The 27,924-nt window shown below is 36.6% G+C and overlaps 1 protein-coding gene across 12 annotated transcripts in view; it reads left to right on the forward strand.

The window, feature by feature from the left end:
* Ralgapa1 (Ral GTPase activating protein catalytic subunit alpha 1) overlaps positions 1-27,924 on the forward strand; it is a 216,549-nt gene that overhangs the window by 120,618 nt on the left and 68,007 nt on the right. For all 12 annotated transcript variants that reach the window (XR_013044288.1, XR_013044287.1, XR_013044289.1 and 9 more), the window contains 8 exons: positions 818-946; positions 4,289-4,414; positions 6,370-6,428; positions 7,525-7,633; positions 8,742-8,852; positions 17,677-17,745; positions 22,175-22,309; positions 22,851-23,034. Coding sequence is in view for 8 of the 12 variants with exons in the window: in XM_076550636.1 (XP_076406751.1) it covers positions 818-946; positions 4,289-4,414; positions 6,370-6,428; positions 7,525-7,633; positions 8,742-8,852; positions 17,677-17,745; positions 22,175-22,309; positions 22,851-23,034 (922 nt within the window). In the remaining 4 variants the exon portion in view is untranslated. The remainder of the gene's footprint in view (positions 1-817; positions 947-4,288; positions 4,415-6,369; positions 6,429-7,524; positions 7,634-8,741; positions 8,853-17,676; positions 17,746-22,174; positions 22,310-22,850; positions 23,035-27,924) is intronic.

A 27,924-nucleotide genomic window follows, 5' to 3' on the forward strand; every position in this document is an offset into this window, starting at 1 on the left:
GAAACATTATTATATATAATTAATACAGGCTAGTAAAAACCTTTCCTAAAAAGTCACATTAATAATACAACCAAATGTACTGCATCTTTCCTGGTAAATTCCAGAATCATAATGCCATGTTAAGAATGTTCACTTAAGGGCTGGAGAGATGGCTCAGAGGTTAAGAGCACTGTTTGCTCTTCCTAAAGGTCCTGATTTCAATTCCCAGCAACCACATGGTGGCTCACAACCACCTGTAATGAGATCTGGTGCCCTCTTCTGGCCTGCAGGGATATGTGCAGACAGAACACTATTTACATAATAAATAAATCTTTAAAAAAAAGAATATTCACTTAAAAACACCTACCTTTAGGTTTCTGAAGCCAGATGTCTATTATCCAAGGACTTCAAATTTGTTTTTGTTTTTTTTTCAAATAAGGTCTCTCCAGTTGCCACATAGCAGCTCATGTAGGTTCAGGGTAGATCGGAGTGTGAATGATCACAGAAGCAGCTCGGTGGCTGGAGAAGCTGCTCTGTAATTCAGCGTTAGGAAATGGAGGGCTAGCATTTGCTGTGAAGCAAAGAGCCCTCCCTGCTCTTTCATGTGGTGTTAAAACAGTTTTGTCATTTATGTCAGTTGATCAAGTGTGTTTTAAGTTCACTTTCCTAACAGAAGATATTAAGCATGTATTAATTGGAAGAATTAAAATTGGTTTTTCCAGGTAGTCAGCCAGTATGTTTTTTTATTTCACATTTTACCTGTTTTTAATGATATCGATTAGTTGATACCCAAGATTACATATGTGGTCATCTTTCTTTCCTCTTTTCTTCTTCTAAGGACATTGTCAATACAATCATCAAGCACTGCTCACCTCAGTTTTTTTCACTTGGTTTGCCTGGTGCCACAATGCTCATTATGGATTTTATTATAGCAGCTGGGAGAGTGGCTTCTTCAGCTTTTCTTAATGTAAGTCTTTATTTCTAGTTCTTTTAGGGTAATAAACTCTATTTATCAAGACTCAGCTCACAAAGCAACAAAGAGAACACTATTGCTGATAAAATATAACAAATTCATGTCCAGGAAAGTTTACCATTTAATTGGAATTGATTGCTTCTCCCACATTAAAAAGAAAGAAATTCTGATGTGTTAAGAAATCAATAAAATTAGTTGGTGAATTACCCCCAAGAGCTGTAAAAATGGTTTACATCCAATAGGGAAAAAAAGATTTACAGTTGGGAAGTCTATGGAAACAGGGAAGGACATGAAGAAAGGATTGTGAGTTATTGTAAAAGATAAGAGTGGAGAATAATCATTACTGTGTGTGTGCATGAAATCATCATGTTATTCATCTAGAACTTTTGACAATTAAAATCTTAATGGGATAAAAAACAAACATTTATGGGATAGCCCAGAAATGTCCTTGGAGTAACCTTTACACGTTAAGAAGCTGTGAGATAATTGCACAGAAACCAGGGTAAGGAATATATAAGTAGCAGAAATGAGCTAGCCAGGGAGGTAGTAACTGTGGACCTAGTGCTAAAAAGGGTTAGATTTTGTCTAAGGAAAATGGAGTAATGACTTAAGGAAACAAGTTGTTAACATGATCAAGTGTGTATTTTAGAAAGATCACTTTCTAATGTCCTGTTAGATAAAAGTTTAGGATATATGGAAGAGAAAAGTACTTGTATTTCATTTTAAAGCATGCACAGCCATTTAACAGATTATTTCTGTTTTGAAAGCCCAACAGTGAATGATAAAAATACTGTTTGGGGCAGTACATAAGGTGTGTATTGGATACTGATGAGAGGTCAATAGAATAATTGTATACATAAGTCAAGAAGTCAAGAGAGATATTTTAGAGGTGTTCTTAAAGCACTGAACCTGGATACAGTTGATCATGTGGAGGAAATGTGCAAATGAGAAAGAAAAGACTGTATTCTAGCCAAGTTTGTTTTTCTACAGTTCCTGGAGAACAGTCATAGTATCTTGCATTTTGGTATCTCCAGGGCCTGGCCCAGGATAGTGCTTACTCACTGACAGTGTTAAGTACCTACTATATGCTCAACATTATGCTTAGCCCTTTGGTGGCTTTATAAACTTTTTCTTCCTTGTTCATATATGCAGAGGCTAGTCTACAGAGGAACAGGGAAGTGTTCTGTATCACCCAAAGCGTGCTCTGAACAGCAGCATTTACTATGATTTGGTTGCTCATTAGCAATGCTGAAGTACTGAATCAGAACCTACATTATGATGAGATTATAGATGATGAATGAAGTCATTATGGATACATCTTAGGTTTTAAGTGCTGTGAACCAGGTTATGGTACTATACTGGCTTAAAGAAATACTTTAAAATATGGAAAGAGGTAATTAAGCCTGTGTCTCGAGAATATTAAATAAATACATTACTCTGAAGTAGATTACATGGAAGACAAACCAAATATGAGGCACAAGCTACAACTTCATTCTAGTATTACCATGGTACCCAGATAATCAGCCTCTTAGACTGGCCAAAGTTGATAGAACTCAGAAGGAGAAACTGTCACTTCTGATTAATTTACTGTGAAAACTTTTCCTCATCAGTGGACCGGTTACTCCAGATGACTAACCATATTTTCTGCAACTTTTGTCAAAGTTCTGTAGAATTAAAACCCTGATGTCTTTTATGTGACTCACTTTCCTCCCCTACATCTAGATATTGGTTATGTATAGCATCCTTTGGGTAATGCAAATAATAGTCCCTTTCTATGCTAATTTGCATGATGCCCATTACTGAGGAAGGCTACGTAGAAACCAAATCATTGTAGTAAACAAGCTAGACACTCACATGTGCCCTGTAAGGTTGGGGCAGTCTCCCTCTGGGTGTTGTTAAAAATCCCAATTCCAAGTCTTGGCTCTTTGGATTCTCTTTTAGATTCCATCCATATCATCTCTCATTGTTAATTTTTCCTTCCTTCCTTAAGCAAATTACAAGTGATTGAATTTTGTCTTAACTATTACATAATCACTTGTTCCTGTTATAGCTTCATATCCAGACATTACCAGTTACCTTACCCAACTTAGCAAAAAACCTCAACTCATCCCTTCAACTGAATATTGAGTTTTTTAAAAACTAGTTCTATTTGTATAGGATAGTTTTAAACCAGGATGGTAGATGTCAGTTTACTATGCCCTTTCATACCTGTCCGTCTGGGTTGTTTTTTAATCTGGACATGAAGTGTTTTATCTTTTGTTTTGTTGTCTTGTTTGACACAAGGTCGTGCTGGTAGTACAGACAGGCCTTCAGCTTGCAGTCGACCTGCTCGGCCTCCTTAGGGTAGGGATTTTAGGTATACTCTTAATGGGTCTAGTAAAAACGAGCTGTTCTGTTCTGTTGGAAAGTCATGTAGGCTGAAATCATACTAAGCTGCAAGTCTTTTTTAGATATTGAGTCTTAATTTATGTGAATGGAAGTATTGTGTTGCTAATATACTGGTGTTTCACATTTTTATTAAGTATTCTTAAACCTATAAGCCAATTGGTAAGTAAATAATGCCTTGGTCCCTGTTTACTGGGCATGTAAGAGGGCAGAAGAGGAAATGTTCAGTATTGATATTTAAGAAATGACTTAATAAAATGAAAGGCAACATGAAGTACTTTCTTCTGTAAGATTTATGTTGACATAAATTATGTTAGTAAAGATTAAGGACAGTGGTGTTTTTCATATTCATAAAAAGATAAAAACCATCTATCCTGGTAGCCATTTCTTGGAGACAGAATTAACATTTTAATCTTTTTATTATCCTAAAGTAGTGACATTGAGTCATCAGCTTATTTGAAATAATGAAGTGTGAACTACATTTAAAGTAATTTAGTCAGGCATGGTTGCACATATCTATAAGCTCTGCACTTGGGAGACTGAAATAAGTTCAAGACCACCCTAGGCTGCAAAGTGAGTTTAGGGCCAGCTTAGGCTATGTAGCAGAACCCTGTCTCTATAAATAAATAAGTAAATAAAATATTCATTTTCCCTTTAATTATGTTAAATGTTTATTGGTTACCAGCTTTTACTCCTATTTAAAATTCATTAGCTGCAAATGATTTCTGTTCATTGGTTGCTTTTCAAGAAAGTTTTGCTATTTGTCCATTATATTTACTAAGAATAATCATACTCTCTTTAGAAATTCTAGATGAAAACCTAAATCATTGACATTCCCTCTTTTCATGCTCTCACTGTCCTGTGTAATGTAATTATAGAACAAAATCTTGAGCAGTAGTTGAAGAACACAATTAACTAGCATTTTATAGAGTGTTTAAATCCGATACACAGGCACCACGAGTGGAAGCACAAGTTCTTCTGGGGTCCTTAGTTTGCTTTCCCAACTTATACTGTGAACTGCCTGCTCTCCATCCCAACATCCCTGAGATTGCTGTTTCTCAGTTTACAGATGTGAAGGTAAGAAATAAGCCACTCGTGTTTATTTAGCATTTATGATGTAATCTGATTTCTCCCCTTTCCTTTTGAAATCTAGTTACTAAAGAATGTTAATACTCCAGCCATAAAACTGCCAGGAGCAAAGCCTTTTCAGGTTTAAAAGCTTGGAAACCTTTCCTCGTTACCGAGCCTGCTCACTTGTCTGCCCCTTAGGAGCCAAGGGGGTTTTACCTACTCCCGGACCCAAGACCTAGGCTGCTACTGTACGGCTTCTAAGATTGAGATGCCAAACTAAAGCTGAATGTTTGACTTCCACTTTCTATTTCTTGATACATTATATCAAAGTGATAGAACTTTCCTACTGTGTGGAACTTTGTATGAAACATGGAGTATCTCCTGTACCTGAAGCATTAAAGGGCTTGGACAGTCACCAGGAGCAGGCATGACAAATAACACTTGTGATGTATGCACTTCTCAAAGTTTCAGGTTAGAAAACTAGTAAGAAGTTGTTTGGAGCCTCTGCAGAAGTCAGTCTCTGTTTAAAGAGGAAATAGGATTTGATCATGTATTTAGTCCTATGGACTCAATACCTCTTAGACCAAGGTAGAGGGGGCTGGCATGGAAAGTTCTGTAAGGTTCTGACCCCAGCAGTGTGAGCCATAGTGCATAATTCTGTGATTAAGTCATTGTCTCTGACTGATGCCTCTGTACTCCAAATTCTCAAGGGCTTAGCACTCCTGTTAATAACGCGTGCTGTGACAGTAACTGCACCATGTTCCATGTTTAACTTAAACTGGCCTTTAGCATCCGAAGAGCTGAGGAGAAGACACTGCAGCTCTGGGGATCATGCTGATGCTTTATTTTTCCAAGTTGCTTTCTCTGAAAGTTTGGTTTGAATTTCTTCTAAAGCCTTTAAAAATGTTTTTAGTTAGTAAAAAGAATATAGGTTTCATTATAGCATATTTTTAACTGTTTTGAGACAAGGTCTCACCATGTATCCTAGACAGGCCTAAAATTCAACTCTGTAGCCTAGGATTGCTTGAACTAGTAGAGATCCTCATGCCCTGCCTCCCAAGTACAGGTATCACAGGCTTCTAGCACCAGGAATACTATCAAAAGATAACTTTTTATTTTGTTTTGTTTTGTGTTTTCAGACAAGATTTCACTGTGTAGCCAAGACTGGCCTGGACATTGTAGTCCTTTCATGTCTGCCTTCTGGCTTCCGAGAGTACAAGCATGTCATGATCCCTCGTGTACTGTTTTCTTTTTATCATACTGATTTCTTTAGATATGTAACTATAAATGGAATTGCTTTGGGTGACATGGCTATTCTAACAATATTAATACGTCCAATAAATGAACCACCCTTTCTTTCCAGGAATAGATTCTATTTAATCATATACAATCTTTGTAATGTACTGTTCAGTTTATTTATTGAATACTAGTAATTTTTTGAGGACTTTTTAAAAAAGAAAGTATCCTTATGGATTTGGGTATCTAGGTAATTCTGGCCTCATAAAATGAGTATGAAGATGTTCTTATTTCTTCAGTCGTTTTTTTTTTTTTAAAAAGAGTTTGATAAAAATCAATCTTACTTTTAGAAGTGTTTGGTAGAATTTACCAATGAAGCCATCTGGACCTGCCTCTCAAATAATATGTCTAAAAAAAACTTTAAAGGTATTCATGCCTCCTAAGTGTCAGCTCTGTTGTATAGAGAATCCTTATTACCCTCCTAATCGTGAAAAAAAAAAAAGTTATTTTTAAAGATATTTTATTTAGAAATTTCGTGATTTGTTAGCTATTTTTTAGAATAATGCTGGATTTTTATTGAAAGCAAATATAAAAACAAGCTGTTTACTTACCCACTCTATTTCTAATGTCCAGAGCACTATCTGGCCCTGAATGGCCAACTAGTAAATATTTGTTGAATTACTACATGAAATCATAGTCATTTCTTCTGTTTCTTCTTATTTTAGGAACTTATAATTAAAACTGTCCTAAGCTCAGCGAGAGATGAGCCCTCTGGTCCTGCACGGTAGGTCAGATATTCTTAGATCTAGCACTTAATGTAATGACTCTGCTTAGTATTTTGTAAAAATTGATTACTACGCTTCAGATTGTTCCAGACTTCCAAAAGCCTTCATCCTTCATAACTAATAATTTTTTTTCATCTTGAGTACATTTTACTTTATCATTATATTTCATTAGTAATTTATGCAGTGCTTTGAGGTACAGCAATAGAGGTCAGTGTTCATTAAAACAGTTATGATACAGAAATTGATATATCTAAGGATATAGTATATATATACATATATGTATATATAACCTTTCTAGAGCTTTATTGGGAGGGAGAGGGAGAGGGGAGAGGGATATTTTGGTCATCTCAGTAGTGAATAATTGGGTAGCATTAATAGTCTACACCATGAGAGGAGGCTTCAGCCTCTTCTGTGTTCTGGAAGAAAAAATACTTTTTCATTGAATTATTATAAAATGTAGTGTTCCACTATATTTAAGAATATCAGTATTAATACATGTACATATTTTTATATTTGGAGAGAGCCATTATACAGTTTATCAGAAGCATATACTTGAATACATGGATGTCTTCCTGATTCTGATTATCAAATAACTTTCAGCTGAAACTTAGCTGAGTTACATTTAGGAAAATAAAACCCCATAAGACATTAGGGAAACAACTAACATCCTACAAGGTCTATTTCTGCTGGTGTGTTAAATCTGAAGAACACATTTTTTACTTATTTCATCAGTTTATTTTTATGTAAGTTCATTTTCTTGTTGCCAGTCAAGAATACTAGAGTCTCCTGTTGAAAGCAGGTTCTGCATTTGTTTGGGAAGAAGACTTGTCACTTTGCCAATTTAGTAATACGGATTTGTCAGGAAGGCACTGCACACTGTCCCAAGCCTACCTCTCTGTTTCTGCATCACTATTGGTAATGAATACAGTAGAAACTTATGTTTCAGTGTGGGGTGTTTTTATTTCCACTTTTCTTATTAGCTAATTCAGACAGTAACAGTCTTTGATTCACTCAAACAGTGAATGTAAACAGTGAATGTACTGAATGTTTGGTTTTCTTTAAAGTCATTTTAGACTGTCTTTTTTTTTTTTTCAGATGTGTAGCACTTTGCAGTTTAGGGATTTGGATTTGTGAAGAATTAGTCCATGAATCTCATCATCCTCAAATTAAAGAAGCTCTGAATGTAATTTGTGTTTCATTAAAGGTAAAGAAAACTATTTAATGAAATATATTGAGATCATTTAGGACACGTGAATTTTTCCCCCAAACATTTAATAATCCTGGGCCCCAGTGACTACAATATTTAATAATCATTTTCATCATGTATTATTACATTAACTTTTTGATTCTGACTTGCTTTAATAATAGTCCATCTCTTGAATTTAAGATGTTTTTGTGTTGAGCTCTTCTGTCTGAACTTTCCTATATTTGACTTCTTTCCTAGAAAACATGTGAATGATGTCTTAAAAACAAACCCGTCATTTAAAATAGCGTATAGGAGGGAGGTGATTTAGTGTGTGTGTATAAGAGAAGGGAGGAGGGGCAGGAGGAGAGGTATAGTATAGGTTTATGTGTGTGCTTGTGTGCTGAGGCTAGAGTCATGGGCAGCTTTGAATCAGAACTCTCTATAACTCTAGTTCCAGGGGACCCAGTGCCCTCTTCTGGCCTCTTTGGGTACTAGGCCCGTACATGGTGTACATACATACATGCAGGCAACCAACACAAAGTTTTAAAAAAGTAGTGATAATCTAATCATGTGGAAAGTCTGAATAAAATTATAAAATTTTATTTTGTTTCATTATTATTTGGGGGTTTGTTTTTGCTATTGTTGTTTGAGACAAAAATCTCATTATTTAGCCCAGGCTAGCTTCTAATTCAGTAAAATACTCAGACTGTCACTAAACTCGTAATTTTCCTGCTTTAGTGTTCTGAGTGTTGGAATTTCAAGCATGCTCCACCATGCTCTGCTTATATGAATATGTTTTACTTATGAAAGAAAATTTATTATTCTTGTCTGAGAACTTTTAATGCCACAGCATCTGTTTAAGGCTGAATAACATAATTTACATAGTAAGCACTTTTGAGTAATACCAGTTAATTGACAGATATTTCTGATCATATGCTATGTTTAAGGCATTTTGCTAAGCAAAGTGAAGAATAAAATGAACACCGTACAGATACGAGCTTTGAGAGATGAATGGTACAACAGCTGAAATGTATGATAAAAGGAAACATGACATATAAATTTCCAGAAGCTAATGTTGATGAATATGCATGAAGAACTTTTATAACAATGATTTTTGTTGTTGCAGTTTACTAATAAAACAGTTGCCCATGTAGCTTGTAACATGCTTCACATGCTGGTTCACTATGTACCTAGACTTCAGATTTACCAGCCTGATTCACCCTTGAAAATTATTCAGGTAAATAACTTTGCATTTATTTTTATTATAAGCTTATATAAAAATTTCTTAGATATGGGTACTTTGAAATATGAAATTATTTTAATAGGTGCTAATTTCTTTATGGGTAAATACTTGGTGTTCATCTTGCTTTTTTATAATATCGAAGTTCCTGATAATTCTTTTGTACTTTTAAATTTTATCTATCTATATATCTACCTACCTACCTACCTATCTATCTATCTATCTATCTATCTATCTATCTATCTATCTATCTATCTATCTATTTTACATCCAGACTGCAGTTTCCCCTCCCTCCCTCCTCTCCTCTCATCCCCGTCGCACACCCCCCACTCCACTCCTCCTGTTCAGAAAAGGGCAGTCCTCCCATGGATATCAGTTTGTTAAGATACGTTTATTTTATGTGTATGTATGCGCACCACATGCATGCAATGCCTACAGAAGTCAGGAGAGAGCAGTAGATGCTCTGGAACTGGAACTACAAATAGTTGTAAGCCATCCTGTGGGTGCTGGGAACTGAACCAAGGTTTTTGCAAGAGCAGTAAATGCTCTTAACCACTGAGCATTTCTCCTCCTTTGTAATTTTTGTTAGAAGTATGGTTTCTTGGTTTGGAATGAAATTTTTTTAAGTCATGAAAATAGTTATTAGTTGTGAAAATTATATACTTCATACAAACTTATTAATGCCATTGTGATTATAAATCTATATTCTGCTTCATTTTCTCTTAAGTGAATAAAACATGCTATACCTCCAGTTTACCAGAATCAGGGCATTACTCCTTCCTTTTTTAGCCAATCATTATGAAGTTCTATCTTTTATTCAAATTCAGTGTTTCCTGTGCTTCCTGTAAGACCCTTTATCGTTTCTTTTTTGCTACTGCAGTATCTTGCTCCTGGCAGGCATCTTCTTCCCCTTTAGGTCATCATTGACATTCTCAAGTCACCTGAAATAAAAATGCTCATGAAGTTCCTTTCTTTGGCTGTGAATTCAGACCCCAACTGAAGATCCATCTCATCTTTCCAGAACCATATACAGCTTCCCATGATGTTCTCCAGGCAACTAAGTCTGCTTCTCCCAAATGTTCCTCTAACTCTCTTCTTATCTGACATGTTTTACTTCTCTCAAAACCCCCTCAATCTCTATATGCCTCTCTTGGTATTCTTATAACATCTTCAAGAAAGCCGAAAACAAGTATTTATTAAGTTCCTACTGTAGAGCAATTGCTGTATCACTCACCTCTTCAGAAATATCTAATTTTTATTTTATTTTACTTATTTTATTTTATTTTTTGAGTCAGGGTCTCACTATGTAGCCCTGACTGGTTTGGAACTCAATATGTAGACCAGGCTAGTCTCAAACTCATAGAGATCCACCTGCCTCTTCCTTTAAGTGCTGAGATTAAAGGCATGCACCACTACTCACAGCCCAATATGTAGTTCTTTTTAATTTTTATTTTATATGCATGGCTGTTTTGCCTGTGTATATGTCCTTGAACCACTTGTGTGCTTGGTACCTATATATGCCAGAAGAAAGTATCAGATCCTTGGAATTGGAGTTGCAGGAGGTTGTGAGCCACCTTGTAGGTGCTGAGAATTGAATGTCCTCTGGAAAAGCAGCCAGTGCTCTTAACTGCTGAGCCATTTCTCCAGTTTCCCAATATCTAATTCTTAAAAGTATTTTGACATGGGAAATTATTCCCTCCACCACTTTACCTTATTTAAGAGAGAACTAAAGACTTAGTAACTATATAAAATCTCAAACCAGTAACCAATAGGATAGAAAGAGGATTCCTGTAGCACAAATCCTGATGCCCCTGTCATTAGGTGACATTACATCCTCCTGGTGTCTTTGATGGAGTTGAAGACTAATTAGTTAGAATTATAGTTTTCCTTAGTTATAATAGAAAGTAAATTAGATACAAACCTTTATACTCACCAAGATAAGATAGATAAGTATTTTTTCTAATTTTGTCAAATGTAAATGGATTGGATATTGTTACTATAATTCTTACTTAATAACTTTTTGTTTTACTATATTAAGGTTAAAACTTTCCTTTTTATTAGACCAAAAAAAAAAAAAAAAGAGGAATGCTATGGGATAATGCTCTTGTACACTGTAAAGATTTGTCACTCATATTGGTTTAATAAAACGCTGATTGTCCAGTAGCTAGGCAGGAAGTATAGGCAGGGCAACCAGACTAGGAGAATTCTGGGAAGAGGAAGGACAGAGTCAGGCGTTGTCAGCCTGATGCAGAGGAAGCAAGATGAGAATGTTGTATTGAGAAAAGGTACCAAGCCATGTGGCTAAACATAGATAAGAATTATGGAGTAATTTAAGTGTAAGAACTAGTTAGTAATAAGCCTGAGCTACAAGCTGAGCATTTATAAGTAATGTTAAGCCCTGAGTCAATTATTTGGGAAGTGGCTGCTGGGTATTTGGGAACAGGACCAGGCAAGAGAGAAACTTCTGCCTACAGATTCCAACCCAAATCTGTAAATTCAAAGGCATAGGCCTGTAATCCAGCAGTTGGGAAAATGATGACAGAGGGTTGCTAGTTCAAAACCAGCCTGAAAACTTAGAAAGACCCTGTTTCAAAAAATAAGGTATGGGACAGGGAGGAGAGTACAGCTCAGTTGTAAAGCACTTTTCACTTGCATAGCATGCTCAAAGCTTTTGGGTTGATTTCTAGCACTATAAAATAAAATTAAAAGTTTTTTTTTTAAAAAAGCCTAAGTGCAAACTTTCTAACTCAATCATATTATCATCCTCTGCTAAATACTAAATGTGGTAATATATCATTTGTGTCCTATGTAAAGTACATTTAGAAGAATTTTTCTTCTTAGTGCATTGAGACAGTAATGTTCAAACAATAGCAGTAGCATGCTTAAAAATATAGTAAGTTTATTCCTAGTTTTAATATATATATAAAAATTTGAATGAGATCAAGACATAAAATTTTAGGCTCCTTTAAATATTTCTTATGCATAGACAACTTTGACATACAAAGTAATTGAATGTCTGTTGAGTGATGTGTTAGTTACAGTTCTGTTAGTGTGGTAAAACGTTGTAACCAAGATAACTTAGAAAAGAGAGCATTGAATTGGGCTTCTGCTTTCAGAAGATTAGAGTCCACAGTGTCATGGTAGTAGAAACAGTTGAGAGCTCACATCCAAACTGCAAGCAGGAGGCAGGGATCACACTGGGAATGGAATGAATCTATTGAAACCTCAAAGCCCATCCCACTAACACACCATTTCCAACATCCCAATCCTTCCTAAAGTGTTCCAACCACTAGGGGCCAAGTACTCAAACATATATGCCTAATGGGCCATTCTCGTTCAAACCATCAAGGTTCAATACAGTAGTAACAGTAGGCTTAGTGGTTAGACATACTTGAATTTAACTGATTCCTAACACTGTCATCTAACTGTAACTCTGGACAAGTTATTTTAGGACTTGGAACTCTGAACTCCCCATTTGGGATCAGGAAATTTACCTGCTAGATTACTTAAATAGAAATACTTTTATTGGCTGTAGTTACTATCTTTATTTTGTGTGGGACATGGCAACTGGATTTCAGTGTGAATATCTCTGCTCATGAAACATTTAAAAATTTAAAAAATCTACCCTGGAAAGATGGCTCAGTAGTTAGGAGCACATACTGCTCTTTCAGCAAACCCAAGTTTAGTTGCCAGCACCCACAACCGCCTATACCTCCAGCTCCAGGGGATCTGCTGTCTTCTGGCTTCCGTTGGCACTGCATTCCCATACACTAACACGCAGACATACATATATGCACATAATTAGAAATAAAGTCTTTTGAAAGTTTTAAGCATTTGAAAATTTTATTCTGTAATTTTTTTCCACTGTGAAAATTAAGAATATTTATGTATTTGCTTATTTTTGGAACAGGGTCTCCCAGTGCAGCCCATCCTTAGCCTCACATTTGCAGTCCTTCTGTCGCAGCCCTTATTGCAGGGATTATAGTTGTATGCCCCCATTTCCAGCTTTGAAGCGTTTTGTTTTCATCTGAGAAAATTATGTGTGGGGGTGTTTTACCTGCATGTATGTCTGTGCATGATGAAAGCTATGGGTCTAATTTCATTCTTCTGCATGTGACCTCCAGTTTTCCCAGCACTGTTTGTTGAAGATGCTGTCTTTTCTCTAACTTGTGTGTTTGGCATCTTTGTTAAATATTAAATGGCTTAAGTTACATGTACTCATGTTTGGGTCTTTGATATTTTTCTCCCTCATTGGTCTACATGTCTGTTTTTGTACCAATGCCAAATTGTTTTTACTAACATGGCTCTCTCCTGCATCTTAAGATCTGGACTGATAATCCCTCCAACATTGTTCTTTTTGTTAAGGATTGATTTTGACTATGTGGCGTCTTTTGTGATTCCATATGAATTTTAGGATAGAATGAGATTGGAGTTTTTATTGGGCTTGCAAATGGTCGTTTTCACAATATTAATTCTATGAATCCATGAGTATGGGCTGTCTTTCCATTTTCTACTGTGTTTCTTCAGAGTTTTAAAGTTTTTATTTTAGAGGACCTTGTTTATCCCTGGTTAGGTTTAATACTGGTATTTTATTTTCAATGAGGCTATTGTGAATGGGATTTTGTCCATTGTCTCTGTGTCTCTTGAGATGATCTTCTGATTTTTGTTATTAAGTCCATTTATGTGACATATTACATTTGTTGGACTATGTGTGTTGAACTGTCTTTGCATTTCAAAGAAAAGGCCAACTTGGTCATGGTGGATAATCAATCTCTCTCTCTCTCTCTCTCTCTCTCTCTCTCTCTCTCTCTCTCTCTCTGTCTCCCTTTCTTTCTTCCTCTCTCTCTCTCTTTCTCGCTTTTTCTTTCTCTCTCTCTCTCTTCCTCTCTTTCTTTCTCACTCTTTCTCTCTCTTTTCTCTTTCTTTCTTTCTCTTTCTTTCTTTCTTTCTTTCTCTCTTTCTCTCTTCCTTTCTTTCTCTTTCTCTCTCTCTCTTTCTTTCTCTCTTTCTTTCTTTCTTTCTCTCTCTCTTTTTCTTTTTTTCTTTCTTTCTCTTTCTTTCTTTTTTTCTTTCTTTCTCTTTCTTTCTTTCTTTCTTTCTTTCATTCTTTCTTTCTTTCTTTCTTTCTTTCTTTCTTTCTTTCTTTCTTTCTTTCTTTCTTTCTTTCTTTCTTTCGTTTAGGAACAATCAAAGTCTAGGAGAATTCTGCTGTGAATCCATCTGACCCTAAGCTTCCAAACTAGAAGGCTTTTTGTTATTATTTCAATCTTCTCATTTGTTATGGGTCTGTTTAGGCTGTTAACTTCTTGGTTTAATTTGGTGGTTTAACTGAATCTAGAAAATCATGCATGTCTAGGTTTTCCAGTTTAATGGAATAAAGGTTTTTTTTTTAAATATTCCCTTATGATATTCTAAATTTGTCTCATGTCTGTTGTTTTTCTTCTCATTTCTGATTCTGTTAATTTGGGTCCTCATTTCTTTCTTTTGGTTAGTTGGGCCAAGGGTCTGTCGGTCTTGTTTATCTCCCAAATACCAGCTCTTGTTGATTCTTTTTACTTACTGTTTTCTTTGTTTCTAGTTCATTGATTTTTTTTTTTTTGCTCTGGTTTTTATTATTTCTTTCCATTGACTGGCTTTGGACTTGGTTCTTGTTTTTCAACTTTTTGAGTTGCATCAATTTTTTTTTTCCTGAGAAAGGTCTCTCTATACATCGTATAGACCCGGCTGATCTTGAACTCACAGAGATCTGACTGGCTCTGCCTCCCAAGTGCTAGGATTAAAGGTGTGCACTACTCTGCCTGGTCCTCTTTCTGAATTTCTAATGTCGGCACTTAGAGCTATAAATTTTCCTTGTAGGCCTGCATTCAGGGTGTCCCAGAGGTTTTGTATTGCATTTTCATTTTCAGTTAGTTCCAGGAAATTTTTTCTTTCTTGATTTGTTCCCATTCACCATTCAGTAATGTTATTTAATCTCCATGAGCTTATATACTGCCTAGAGATTTGTTTTCTGTCCATTTTAAGTCTTACTGTGTTGTGGTCAGACAGAAGAGGAGGAGTTACTTCAGTCTTTTTGTATTTGTAAAGGTTTATTATGTGTTCCGGTATATATTTTAGAGAATCTTCTATGTGCTGCTGAATAGAAAGTGTATTCTTCAGTGTTTGGGTGGAATAATCTGTGGATATGTATTAAGTCCATTTGATGTAGGATGTCAGTTAATTCTGAAGTTTTCTGGTTTTTTTTCTAGATGATCTGTCTATTGGAGCAGTAGGGTATTGAAATCACAATTAATGGATTGATATTAATCTGTATCTTTAAATCCAGTAGTACATTTTTTAAATGACATTAGAAGCATCAGAGTTTGGTGCATTCTATGTCTTCTTGGTTAACTGTCCCTTGATTAGAATGAGGTGTCCCTCTTGATCTCTTTTTAGTTTAAAGTCCATTTTGTCATATACTTCCTTGCTCCCTGGTCCCATTGAATTTGAGTGCTTTTGTCCATCCTTTTACTTGATGGTGGTTCCTGTCTTTAAAGAAAAGCTGTGTTTCTTGCAGACAACAGATAGATGCTTTTTGTTTCTTGATCCATCCAGTCTGTGTCTTCTGGTTGTAGAATCAGGGCCATTTATACTGAAAGTTCTTATTGACATGTGTTTGTCAATTGTGGTCATCACATTGTTGATTTTTGGTCTTGTTTGTGTTCTCAGTGGAACTTTGTGTTTTAATAATTATGGCTTCATACTTCTTTCCACAGTCTCTCTGCTCTGCACATTTCTCTCTTCAACCCAAAGTCTTGCTTCCTGTATATTCTTTAGGTTTCTTTTGTTAGATATAAATTTTTTAGGCTGTTTATATCTTGGAAAGTTTTTCTTTGTCCTTCAATTATGGAAGGTAGTTTTGCTAGGCAGGCATATTAGTCTAGTCTAGCTGTCATAGTCTTTTGGGACTTAGAATACATTTCTCCAGGCTCTCCTCACTTTCCAAGTTGCCATTGAGAAATCAGCTGTTATTCTGATGGATTTTTTCTTTATATATAACTTTCGCTTTTTCTCTTGCACCTTTCAATATAGTATCTTTTTAGTGTTTTAACTATGGTATGCCATGGGGATTTTATTTTTTGATCTTGTCCTTTTGTTCTGTGTGCTTCTTGTCCTTCTCTGTATAGGTGTGTCTTTCCTTAGTTTTCTTCTATGATCTTGTTGAAGTTCTTTTCTGTCATTGACCTGCAATTCTTCTTCCTCATCTATGTCTGTAATTCAAAGGTGGTTGTTTTTCATGGTGTCCCACATTTCCTGTATGTTCCTTTCCTGTGTATACTTTTTTTTTTTTTTTGGTAACTTTTCATACTTCTTGCTTCTCTGGCCTAGATCCTCTATTTTACCTTCAAGTCTGGTAATCTGTCTTCTTACTAATTCATTCTTCGTGGAAGGCTTCCCTTTGAGATGTCTAGTTGAGTTATTGGGTTTTCAAGTCCTTCTCATTTCAGCCTCAGTTCTCTTCAGTGTTTCTACCTCCTTGCCGAATTCCCCTGTCAAGTCCTGCACTGTCATCAGATCCTTCAGCCTTCGGCTCGGGGTTTCTTGGGCATCACTCAGCTGTTGTTCTCCTCAAGCTCTTTCTCCTTCATTTCACTGCGTGTTTCCTTGTGTCTTCTTTAAACTCCTTGAATTGTTTGATGAACTTGATGACTGTTCTGTTAAATCCTGTGTTGGGTTTCATCTAGGTCATTCTCATTGGCAAACATTTCCACCAAACTGGTAGGTTCTGAAGAGAAGATGCTGGTTCGATCACTCATATTGTTAGTATTTTTGTGATGGAATCAGGCTAGATCCTGGAAAGGGATGTGGGAGATCTAGCTGTGATAGGCTTGATGATGCTTTTGTTTGGAGGAATGTGTGGACTTTGGGACTTTGGATTAGAAAAGAAGTTGAACACTTTAAGTGGTTCTTAATGACCATACTCGTAGGAACGTGGAAGACAGTGGTCCTGAGGGGGATTTGAACTGTGAGGGCCTGGCTCAAGAGGTTTCAAGGAAAACAATTTTTGTATGTGGCCTAGAGACTGTTCTTGTGATATTTTGGTGAATAATATAGCTGCTTTTTGTCCTTGTCCAAAATGTCTGCTGAGGCTAAAGTGAAGAGTTTTGGAATAATTGCATTGGCAAAGGAAATCTCAAAACAGCCTAGTATAGCCTATTTCGTGTGGTTACTACTGTTGACTTTTATGAAGATTTATAATGAAAAGGAGCAAGCTGGGCAAGGAAAAATACATGCTAGGCAAGCATTCTACCAACTACATATTATCCCCAGCCACAGATTGGCATGTGCCCTAGCATTCTTGGATTTTGAAGTATTTCAGATATGGGCTGCTCAGTCAGCATAGATAGGGAGATCTGGAAAGGCATTGGAGTGTGGTTCTTGAGGTAGTGGGATTATGATTTTCATAAATTCTTTACCTCCATCTTTGAACTTCTTCTAATGTACCTAAATATCTGTTTTTATATACATTGATTGACCTTGTGAATTGAGTTATATAAAATTATTTACCATTGTCAGAACATATGCATTGTAATTTTCATTCTGTACATGTACATTATAAACCTAATAAATGATTAATAGTTAAATGTACTTAAAAAGCTTCCATGGTACAAATTAAAGTAACAGTATATGGGTTAGATACTACGTTAGATGTTATATTGATGTTAAATTTACAGCAATCAATTTTATATCACTAAGAATGTAGTGTAGTAATTACATTTTCGGGAATACAATGAATTTCATGTATTTTAAACTCATTTACGTACTCATTCATCTTTTCCTACAGATCCTAATAGCTACTGTCACTCATCTTTTGCCAAGTACAGAAGCTTCATCATATGAAATGGACAAAAGGGTAATTTTATTTTTTTTACATTTAATATGTATTTATCTTGAATATTTAAATTTAAAAGTTTTAAAGGTACAAGTAAATAAACATTCAATCAACTATGGTGAACTCTAATTTTCCATTACTTAAGTATAAAAAAATTTCATTTTATTGACTGGAGAGATGGCTCAGCAGTTAAGAGTGCTTGCTGCTATTGTAGAGGACCCAGGTTCGGTTCCTAGCACACATAGAGGCTCACTGGAGTCTGTAATTCCAGTATCGGGGCATCCAAGTCCTTCTTCTAGCCTCATGGCACCAGGCGCACAAGTGCTGAACAGACATCCATGTAGACAAAATATTCATTCACATTAAATAAATAAACAAAAAAAATGTTTAAACAAATTTCATTTTAGTTTTAATTTCATAAACATTTGACTGTCTTGAAATCTCAGAGTAGTAAGGAAACTTAGCACACATTTTGTTTACTTATAATGATTTTACTATAGCCTGCCAGATAATGAAGTTGGTAGAGATTCTGAGAAATTTACCACCTCTGAAGACAGTCACTTGGTTTTTTGACAGCTATTATCAGTGGAAGGACATTTATAATAAATAGAGTACAAGAATATATTAGAAGTATACCTCTGTTGTTGTTGTTGCTTTCTGAGACAGGGTTTCTCTGGGTAGTCCTGGCTGTCCCAGAACTGGCTCTGTAGACCAGGCTAGCCTCGAACTCAGAAATCTGCTTGCCTCTGCCTCCTGAGTGCTGGGATGCAAGGTGTACACCACAATTCCAGGGCTAGAAGCATACTTCTTAAGAAAAGGCATTTCCTCTGCCCTCAGAAAAGTTCTACCATGTGACATTTACCTTAGGCTATCTTTTCCAGGAGGTCTTTAGTGTTCTGTATCCCTCCTCTGTATTACCCTCCCATCCCTAACCCATTTAATCCTTCCTATTCCAGTATTCCTCTTTCCTACCTCTTACTGCTCTGTTCTACTTCCTCCTTTTTAAAGATGACAAATAATTTACTAAAAACTATAAATATAAAGGAGGAGTATATACAAATATAAAGGATATATATATATATATATATATATATATATATATATATATATATGAATGATAAGGAGTGTTTGGGACCATATAAATGTTTTAGACTTTAGACTTTAAAAAGATTTGCAATGGTTTTTCTCCACTATTTTGCATCCTTATACTTTTCCATTCATTTTTATACCTTAGCATTCTCTTCCATCAAGATTTTGTTTGAAGCTTATGTATTACACCTAGACAACAAGCTTATGTATTACACCTAGACAACAAGCTTATGTATTACACTTAGACAGGCTTGTGTATTACAGTTAGACAGGCTTGTGTATTAGACTTAGACAAGCTTATGTATTAGACTTAGACAAGCCTCTCATTTTATCTGGGAACTATTAATATTGTTAAGTAAAACACAATATAGACAGGCATTTCTCATGGATGACAATCAAATCACTTACAATGGAGTCCACCCACCTTCCTTAGCCATAGGCTTGTAAGAACATTAGTAAACTCTGTATAAGCAAGGAATTTTAGATTTCTGAAAGAATTTATTGTTATTGGTAAATATAACATTGTAATTTTAAACAGTCTAGTAGACAGGGATTAAAAAATCTAGCGATATATTTCACCTATAGAGCACTTGCCTAGCTTGCATGAAGCCCTGTGTTTGATCCTCAGTACTGCCAGAAAAACAAACAAAAGAAAAAGGAGTAAAGATCGTTTATATGCTGATTTAAAAAAAAAGAAAGAAAGAAACCTGTCACTATGCACTTCATAGGGATTATTGCAACTTAAACAAAGAGCAAAACTTTTTTATCCCCAGTCAGAAATAAGAGTTAGGTTAATCACCCACACTCATGTAGTTGTTACTACATATGAACCTGAAGAAAGGAACTTATCACTGGCAGATAGGTCCAAAACCTTTCCTCTTTCTGTTGACATCAATTCCGAACTTTGATTTCAGTTCCACACTAGAACATTAATTTCCGGGGGTCATTTGTGTTTGTTATGATGCTGAGGATGGAACCCTGAGCCTCCTCATGGCACGCAAGCACATGGAGGCCATGAGTTCCGATTGGAGGGAAGTTTCCAGAAGAGGAGGAGGAGTCTTTGTTAACTCTTCCCTTTATTCCTCCTTCAGTCCATATGGCTTTATCCCTCTGCTGCAGTGTTGGAAGTGCATTCTCCAAACTACACGGTGTGCCTGCAGACTTCACTGTGTTCTTCCTAAAAGCAAGCAGATCTTTATGACCACAGTACAGCTATCAACAGTTAGGGATAACGCGGGTTTGTTGGTTGAAATCTCTAAATCTTGCTTAGATTCCACTAGCTAGCTCAGCAATGTCCTCTACAGCAAAAGAAAAGCCCAAACCCGTGTTCTCTTTGTAAATGTACTGTTACGTCTTAAACTTTGTTAACGGACTGGGTTTCAGCAGTTGTTGGTTTGTTAGAACATTCCTTGTTCTTATAGATGGCGTGTGGTGACACAGCTCCTCCAACGAGGCTACAACCTTACTCTTCCCAAGCAGTCCCTCCGTCTGGGACAGTATCCATCTGAGCCCTTCAAATCACCATGCACACTTTCTGTCTTAGGAGGAGATGGAAAGTTTTAGTTTTGTGAGTGTCCATTAGTTAAAACAGGATTAAACCTCAACTTGGAGAGTTTATCTTTGATGATGAACACACCTAGTCGCTGCCTGATTACCACTTTCATGGCGCTATTTATTATTTAGCATTAATTGTGATTTTTAAGTCTAGTACAAAAGATATTTCTGTGTTAGGGTAAAAGTACTGTGTTTATAGTGTCTGTTATTTTAAAGGTTACTGAAAGGTTTTATTTAATAAAATGAGAAACAGCTTTCTAGAAGGCTACTGACTAAGGTTTTACAAATTAGAGAAGGAAAATGGAGGGAGCTGAGAAGGTGGCTTAGAATGCAGAGTGCTTGGCACACAAGCATAAAGACCCCAGTTCAGACCCTCGTCACCACAGAGAGCCAGGTGTGAGGGCACACGCCAGCAACCAGTGCTGGGAAGCAGAGACAGGAGGACGCCGCCGGGGCTTGCTCTGCAGCTAGTCTAGCTGAGCCAGTGAACCCAGGTGCAGGGAGGGCGGTTCTGTCTCAGCTAACAGGACGGAGAGCAATGGAGAAGGACACCAGACACGAACCTCACACACACACACACACACACACACACACACACACACACACACACACACACACACACACACACAGGAAAGTTGGGGATATGGGATGGCTCAGTGTGTAAAGGTGCTTGTTACCAAGGCTAATGGCCTAAGCTTAGTTTCTGGAATCTGCATGGTAGAAGGAGAAAACTGACTCCCACAAGTTGCCCTCTGACTTCCACAAGCTTCATGGCACTCCCACTCCCACATGCACATGCAAAAATAGTAAGTGAATAGAAAAAAATGGAAAACAGGCATTTTAATATATTTAATTATGTTATATATTTGTATAGTTACTTGAATGCAGTTATGTTTTCCTTTTTCTTTTGTCTAGTGCTTAGGATACCAAGCTCAGGATGCTCCATCCCCTGGCTATACTCTCAACCTCAATGTATATTGCTGTTATAATTAACTAATGGTTTGTGTATCAATGTCAGTGTTCATAGTTGAATTTAGGATTTAAGGTTCCTGTAATAAATTCTAGAAACCCAAGAATAACAAAGTGATTTATTGATTATTAATAATCCCTTACTGGAGATTCAATTGGTAACATGCTCACTTAGCATTAGACAAAGCCCAGGCTTCAATACCCAGCACTGCATAAACCTGGTATGGTGGCACAGGTTTGTAGTCTCAGCTCTTGGGAAGTGAAAACAGGAAGACAGGAGTTCAAGGTCATCCATGGCTAATGAATTAGTTATTTTTCTTCTGTCTGTAATAAAATACTTGATAAGTGAAACTTAAGGAAAGAATGTGAGACACCTCATCACACCGCATGTGTAGTCAGGGAGCAGAGAGCGATGAAGGCTAACCCCCTGCTTGCTTTCATTTTTTTATTCAGTCTTGCACCACGGTGCACGTGAAGGTGCTGTCCATGTTTAAGGTGGCACCCGTCCATCTCATCTCCCCAACTTTCCTGTGTGTGTGTGCGTGTGTGCATGCACACATGTGTGCATGTGTATATGGAAGCCAGAAGTATGTGTTTGGTGTCTTCCTCAATTGTTTTCCACCTTATTATTTTGAGACAGAATCTCTCAGTTCAGTTTAGAAACTCACAGTTTGTCTCCTAGGTGATTCTAGGTCCTATCAAATAGATAATCAATATTAAACCATCAAACCTTTACATCTTAGGCTACATGAGACCCTTTCTAAAAAAGGGTGGGGTGGGGTGAGGAAAGCCCTTCTCTTACAAGTTTATATTGATAATTGCTTTATTGTTGTTACAGTTGGTTGTTTCATTACTTCTCTGCCTTCTGGACTGGATCATGGCCTTACCTTTAAAGACACTACTCCAGCCAGTCCATGCTACGGGAGCAGAAAATGATAAGACAGAAAAATCTGTCCTCAACTGCATTTATAAGGTAAATCTTCTTGTGGGCTTTATTATTTATTTGATAACCAAGTGTTTTTAAAACTTCAGAAATAACGTTCAGTATCTGGTAATATTTCTGAGTATAATGTTTTCATTATTTAAAACTAGATATATTCTAAAATACACAGACTTTGCTTATAGAACCTAGCCTTTAAGCCCAGCACTCAGGAGGCAGAGCCAGATAGATCTCTGTGAGTTCAAGGCCAGCCTGGTCTACAGAGCGAGATACAGGACAGACACCAAAACTACAGAGAAATCCTGTCTCGAAAAATGGAAGAAAAAAAAAAAAAAAACTTGTATAGAACCTAGAAGTAATAATTTATGAGTACTTCTTACACTTGTTCCATCACAGAAGTTTGAGAGGGGTTAGATTCTGTTGAATATGAGAACCACTGGTTAGATTTCACATATCTTTTTAAGAGTTATTAAATATCACCTTCACTGAAGAGCTAAGATGTAAACTATTTACGTTTTGCCAAGCTTTCATGTCACTGGTGACTGTTTTGTTTCCATATTTTCTTCTCCCTTAGGTGCTACATGGGTGTGTATATGGAGCACAATGTTTCAACAATCCCAAGTATCTTCCAATAAGCCTTTCTGATTTGGCATCTGTAGATTATGATCCTTTTATGCATTTGGAAAGTCTGAAAGAGCCTGAACCTCTACACTCTCCTGATTCAGAACGGTCTTCTAAACTCCAGCCTGTAACAGAAGGTAACATGAGTTTTCCTCAAGACAATGTTATTGCTTGGGTTGTGACAGGATATGCTTTGAGGCCATGCATGAAAATAGGTTTCTGGTTAAATAGTCGGTTACCTAACCATGTATTTACCTATCATAAGTTAGTTTTCAGTTTAAGAAATAATTTGATATGTACAATTACTAATATTATATGTGATAATATTCCCTTTATAGTCTGGCTGACTTATACTTAGGAATGTTTTATTGTAGATTTCATAGTATTTTTGAAGAGTAAGAGAATTTTGAAGTCTAACAGGCACTCAGTTGTTGAGAGGCATTTTAGTTCCTCATTTATAAAATGCAGATAATAATATTAGTTCCAGCATGAATTATTTTGAGTACTGAAATTATATATACAAATCCCTCTGCACAGTCCTTGGTACATAATGAGTTCAGCATTCAAAAATTTTTTATTTGATTTGTATATGAATATATGCACAGAGGACAGTTAATAGGAGTCAGCTCTCCTTCCCTCAGGTGAAGGAAGTTTTTAAGGATGAAGTGAGTTGAATTTCCTTTAAATGAGTGGGAACTCAGTAGAGAATTGGTCAGTTTCCATGGGTTTGTAGACTTTGTTGTTTCTGGTGTTGAAATCCAGCTTTAATCTGTGGTGGTCTGATAGGATGCAGGGAGTTATTTCAGTTGTTGTCTATCTTTTGAGACTTGCTTTGTGGCTAGTATATGGTCAGTTTTGGAGAAGGTTCCATGAGGTGCTGAGAAGAAGGTGTATTCTTTTGTGTTTGGGTGAAATGTTCTGTAGATATCTGTTAGATCTATTTGAGTCATTATGTCTGTGAGTTCTGTTATTTCTCTATTTAGTTTCTGTCTGGATGACCTGTCCATTGCTGAGAGTTGGGTATTGAAGTCTCCCGCTATCATTGTGTGTGATTTAAACTTTAGTAATGTTTCTTTTACAAATGTGGGTGCCCTTACATCTGGGGCATAAATGTTCAGAATTGAGACATCATCTTGGTAGATTTTTCCTTTGATGAATATGAAATGCCCTTCTCCATCTCTTTTAATTAAATTTGGTTTAAAGTCTATTTTGTTAGACATTAGGGTAGCTACACCAGCTTGTTTCTTAGGTCCATTTGATTGGAAAATCTTTTCCCAACACTTTACCCTGAGGTAATATCTATTTTTGATATTGAGATGTGTTTCTTGTATGCAGCAGAATGATGGATCCAGTTTTCATATCCATTCTATTAGCCTGTGTCTTTATTGGCAAGTTGAGTCCATTGACATTGAGGGATATTGAAGTGAGTTGAATTTACTTAAAATAAGTGAGTAGGGTATTATTTAAAGAATAAAGTCCATAAAGGGATATATGGGAACTCATTAGTGCTAGGATTTGCCCTTCATTTGGGACTAGAAAGAAAAGGAAAAGGAAAGTGAATTAAAGGAATTGATTAGAGTCATGAAGAGCCCAAGGAGAAATAAACTGTCAAAAACTTTTGGTTGTACTGATCAGTTAGTAAGGTGAGTCTAACAAATTCAAAGGAACTATGAATATCTGAATATTGATTTGCAGTTTACATCTGGAGCCCAAGTTTGGTAAAGAACTGCTTCCAGGAGTAACTAACAGCTAGGGAGAAAATAGAGTGTTCTTAAGAGGTGGACTGTAGATGTGGATGGATATAAGAAAGTAAAGAAGTGGTTCTCAGTTTAGCCCACAGTAGAATAGGGATACTCTAGTTCCATCAGTAGATGTTGATGGTCTGTCTGCTGAGATTGCCAGGGTTTCCAAGATGCTGCAAAGAAGTGATCTGCAGCCATGGTTGAAACCTGCTGAGAGCTGGTGGACTGTGCCAGCAGTCCATACAATGTGTTAGGGGGAGAAACTCTTCACGTAAGTTCTATAAAGAAGCCCAGTTTTTAAAACTTTTAAAAAGAAAGCTTCAGTAGACTGGAACCTAGAGATGCAGTCACCTTTCCAGGGCCTTCTCCTAGGGCTCCTCAAAACACAATTGGATAGGGCTGGTGAGATGGCTTAGTGGTTAAGAGCACTGGCTGCTCTTCCAGAGGTCCTGGATTTACAACCATCTGTAATGGGATCAGATTCCTTATTCTGGTATATACATAAAATATATGGATAAACAAGTCTTTTTAAAAACACCAAATTGGACTAGGAGGTTGTGGTTAAAGAGTAGGCTATGAATGAAGAGTTCGATTTTTCCAGTATAGAAAAAATAGTTACAAACAATTAAAAGAGTTAAAACTTGACCCTATAGAATTGAAGTTATGAAATTAAAAGTCAAGGAAATTGATCAACTCCAGCTTTGAGTTGAATATAATTGAATGTAAGTTGCTAATAATTTGTCTAGAGCACAAGTACGTAAAATAATAGGAACATAAAAATTTAATTATTATTTAGCTCGGAAAAACATTCTGGGTTGTGTAATAGAACAAAAAAATTAGACAATAATTGATAGTAATGAAAAACTTTAGATATCACAAACTATAGTGTTTCTTTTACTTAATGTTATATAAAAAGATGGTTGTTCTTTACATTTAATGGTAACACTCCAAGACAGTATATTTTTAAATAGAATAACAAATAAAATTTGCTTATTTATCAAAAGGTTTTTACTACTATTAAAAATATGTAGAGTGTGTGTGCACACAACATGTGTTTAGGTCAGAGGACATCTTGTGAGAATCAGTTCTGGGCTCGCACTGTGTGGGTGCTCGGGATGGAACTTAGTCATCAGGCTTGGTAGCAATTGTCTTTGTCTGCTGAGCCATCTCACCACCCCACCAAAACAGTAGACTGTGTTTTGTGTAGAACTTCCTGTAGAGTACAGTAAGTAGAGGAAAAGCTGTTTCCCAGGGGAGCTTACTGCTGACACCAGACACTCCGTACTTTTGTTCTCTGTGCTAGTTGTCCCCTGTGTGCATCCTCAAAGCCAGTGAGTCCACAGGAATTCAGCATCGTTTAGGAGAGCACGAGGGAGCAACAGGTGATACTACTTTACTCGGGGCTCTGGACTCTGAACTACATGCTGTGGGGTTTGCTGGGTTTTATTGGGGGGCATGTTCTGTAGGGGTTTTTGTTGAGGCTTTTTCTTTTTTTAAGGCAAAAATGACTGATCATTGTGTCCTTGTCGAAGACATGCTTCATTGTCTTCAAGTACTCTTTTGGCCAATGAATTCTAAACATAGAGTGCTCATAATCAGCTCAGTATTGGATTGAAAAGTGATTTGAAAACTATTGGCAAGAGTGACTATAATTATTAAATTTACTGCAGAACAAGGGAAGGTAGTGAAATTGGCTTTTTGTCAAATGGCAGTAGTTTTATTAGAAAAAAATCATTTGCAGGCCAGAGTGAAAGGAAGCTCCAAAGATCCATTCTTTCCTAATTATAGTTTCACCTATGCATATTATGCAAAGCTAATATTTAAAGCGTTTGCCAGAATTAACTTCCCCTGCATGTCTTTTACAGCACAGTGAATTGCAGCAGCTTTTTATGGCTTGCTGCTTTTGTATGCCATAATAATCTGTAATTACGGGTTTGTCGCAAATGACGTAGGGCTTGTTTAATGTGACGATCTGAACAGATAGCCCTGACCAGCTGCATTTATTTAATGAATTCTAGTTACACAGTGCCTTAGAAGCATTGCTATCTCCATTTTGCATTTTCTCACCAAACTGGTTATTTTATAATTTCATTTTAATTTTTAAATTAGAGAATTTTATGTCTTTCTAACTTAGCAGGTAAGTGTAAGAGAGAGATTTTCTTTAGTTTACTGCTCAAAAATCTAAATAAATCTAATCACCTAATTAACAAATTATAAGATTTTGATCTTTTCATATATGTGCATATATCCTGAATTTAGAGAAGCAATGATTTTTGCTCATATCTAAATTTGAAATTCATCCTTTAAGTATTTTCAGTGTTAATAACTATAGTAGATTGTAGCAGGTTTTTTGTGGCTTGCTGTTTTTTGTATGGTGCTTAAAGCAGGTGACGAGTATTTAAGTGAATGACTTTTTTCATTTTTGTGGTTTTGAGCTGGGTCTTACTATATATTCAGGCAAGCCTTGTTCTCCCCCTGATTCTCCTGCCTCAGCCTACCCAAGTGCAGGATTATATACGTGCACCTCTTTGTCCAGCTCCACAGCTCTTTTGAACTAAATTCCCACTGTCTCCTCCTTTAGGCAGAGGATGTATAGGGTAGACTAATGCCTGACTAATGCCTGGGCTTGGGGGCTTATGTTCTACAGAATGCGCTGAGCCATTCTTGGGGTGTATTTATAAGCAAGTTTAAAAGAGAAATGTCTAAAAGCTGTATCCCTTATAATGCTGTCAAAATTGAATAGTTTATTTTGTATTTATTATTCTGAGCCTTGTACATAAGAGCTTTTAATTCATCTTTACAAGTAAGCCTGGGCTGTTCTTACAGGATAATGTGCTTATTAGCTGATAATGGTAGAATAACAGGGAAATATAGTCATTCTGTAACTGTAAATCTGAGAAGAGGCAAGAACACCAACTCCTCCCCACCTCTCCTGTTTCCTCCCTCTACCTCCTTTCTATGCCCCCCATCCACTCCTCAGAAAGGGTAAGGCCTCCCATGAGAGTCAACAAAGCATGACATATCAAGTTGAGTCAGAACCAAGCTCCTCCCCGCTGCATCAAGGCTGAGCAAGGCATTCCACCATAGGAAATAAGTTCCAAAAAGCCAGCTCGTGCATTAGGGACAGATACTGGTCCCACTGCTAGAGGCCCCACAAACAGACGAAGCTACACAACTGTTACCCACATGCAGAGGGCCTAGGTTGGTTCCATGCAGGCCCCCTAGCTGTCGGTCCAGAGTCCTTGAGCTCTCACAAGTTTGGGTCAGCTGTCTCTGTGGATTTCC

The sequence above is a fragment of the Peromyscus maniculatus genome, chromosome 14 (genome assembly GCF_049852395.1).
Source record: "Peromyscus maniculatus bairdii isolate BWxNUB_F1_BW_parent chromosome 14, HU_Pman_BW_mat_3.1, whole genome shotgun sequence".
Taxonomy (NCBI): domain Eukaryota; kingdom Metazoa; phylum Chordata; class Mammalia; order Rodentia; family Cricetidae; genus Peromyscus; species Peromyscus maniculatus.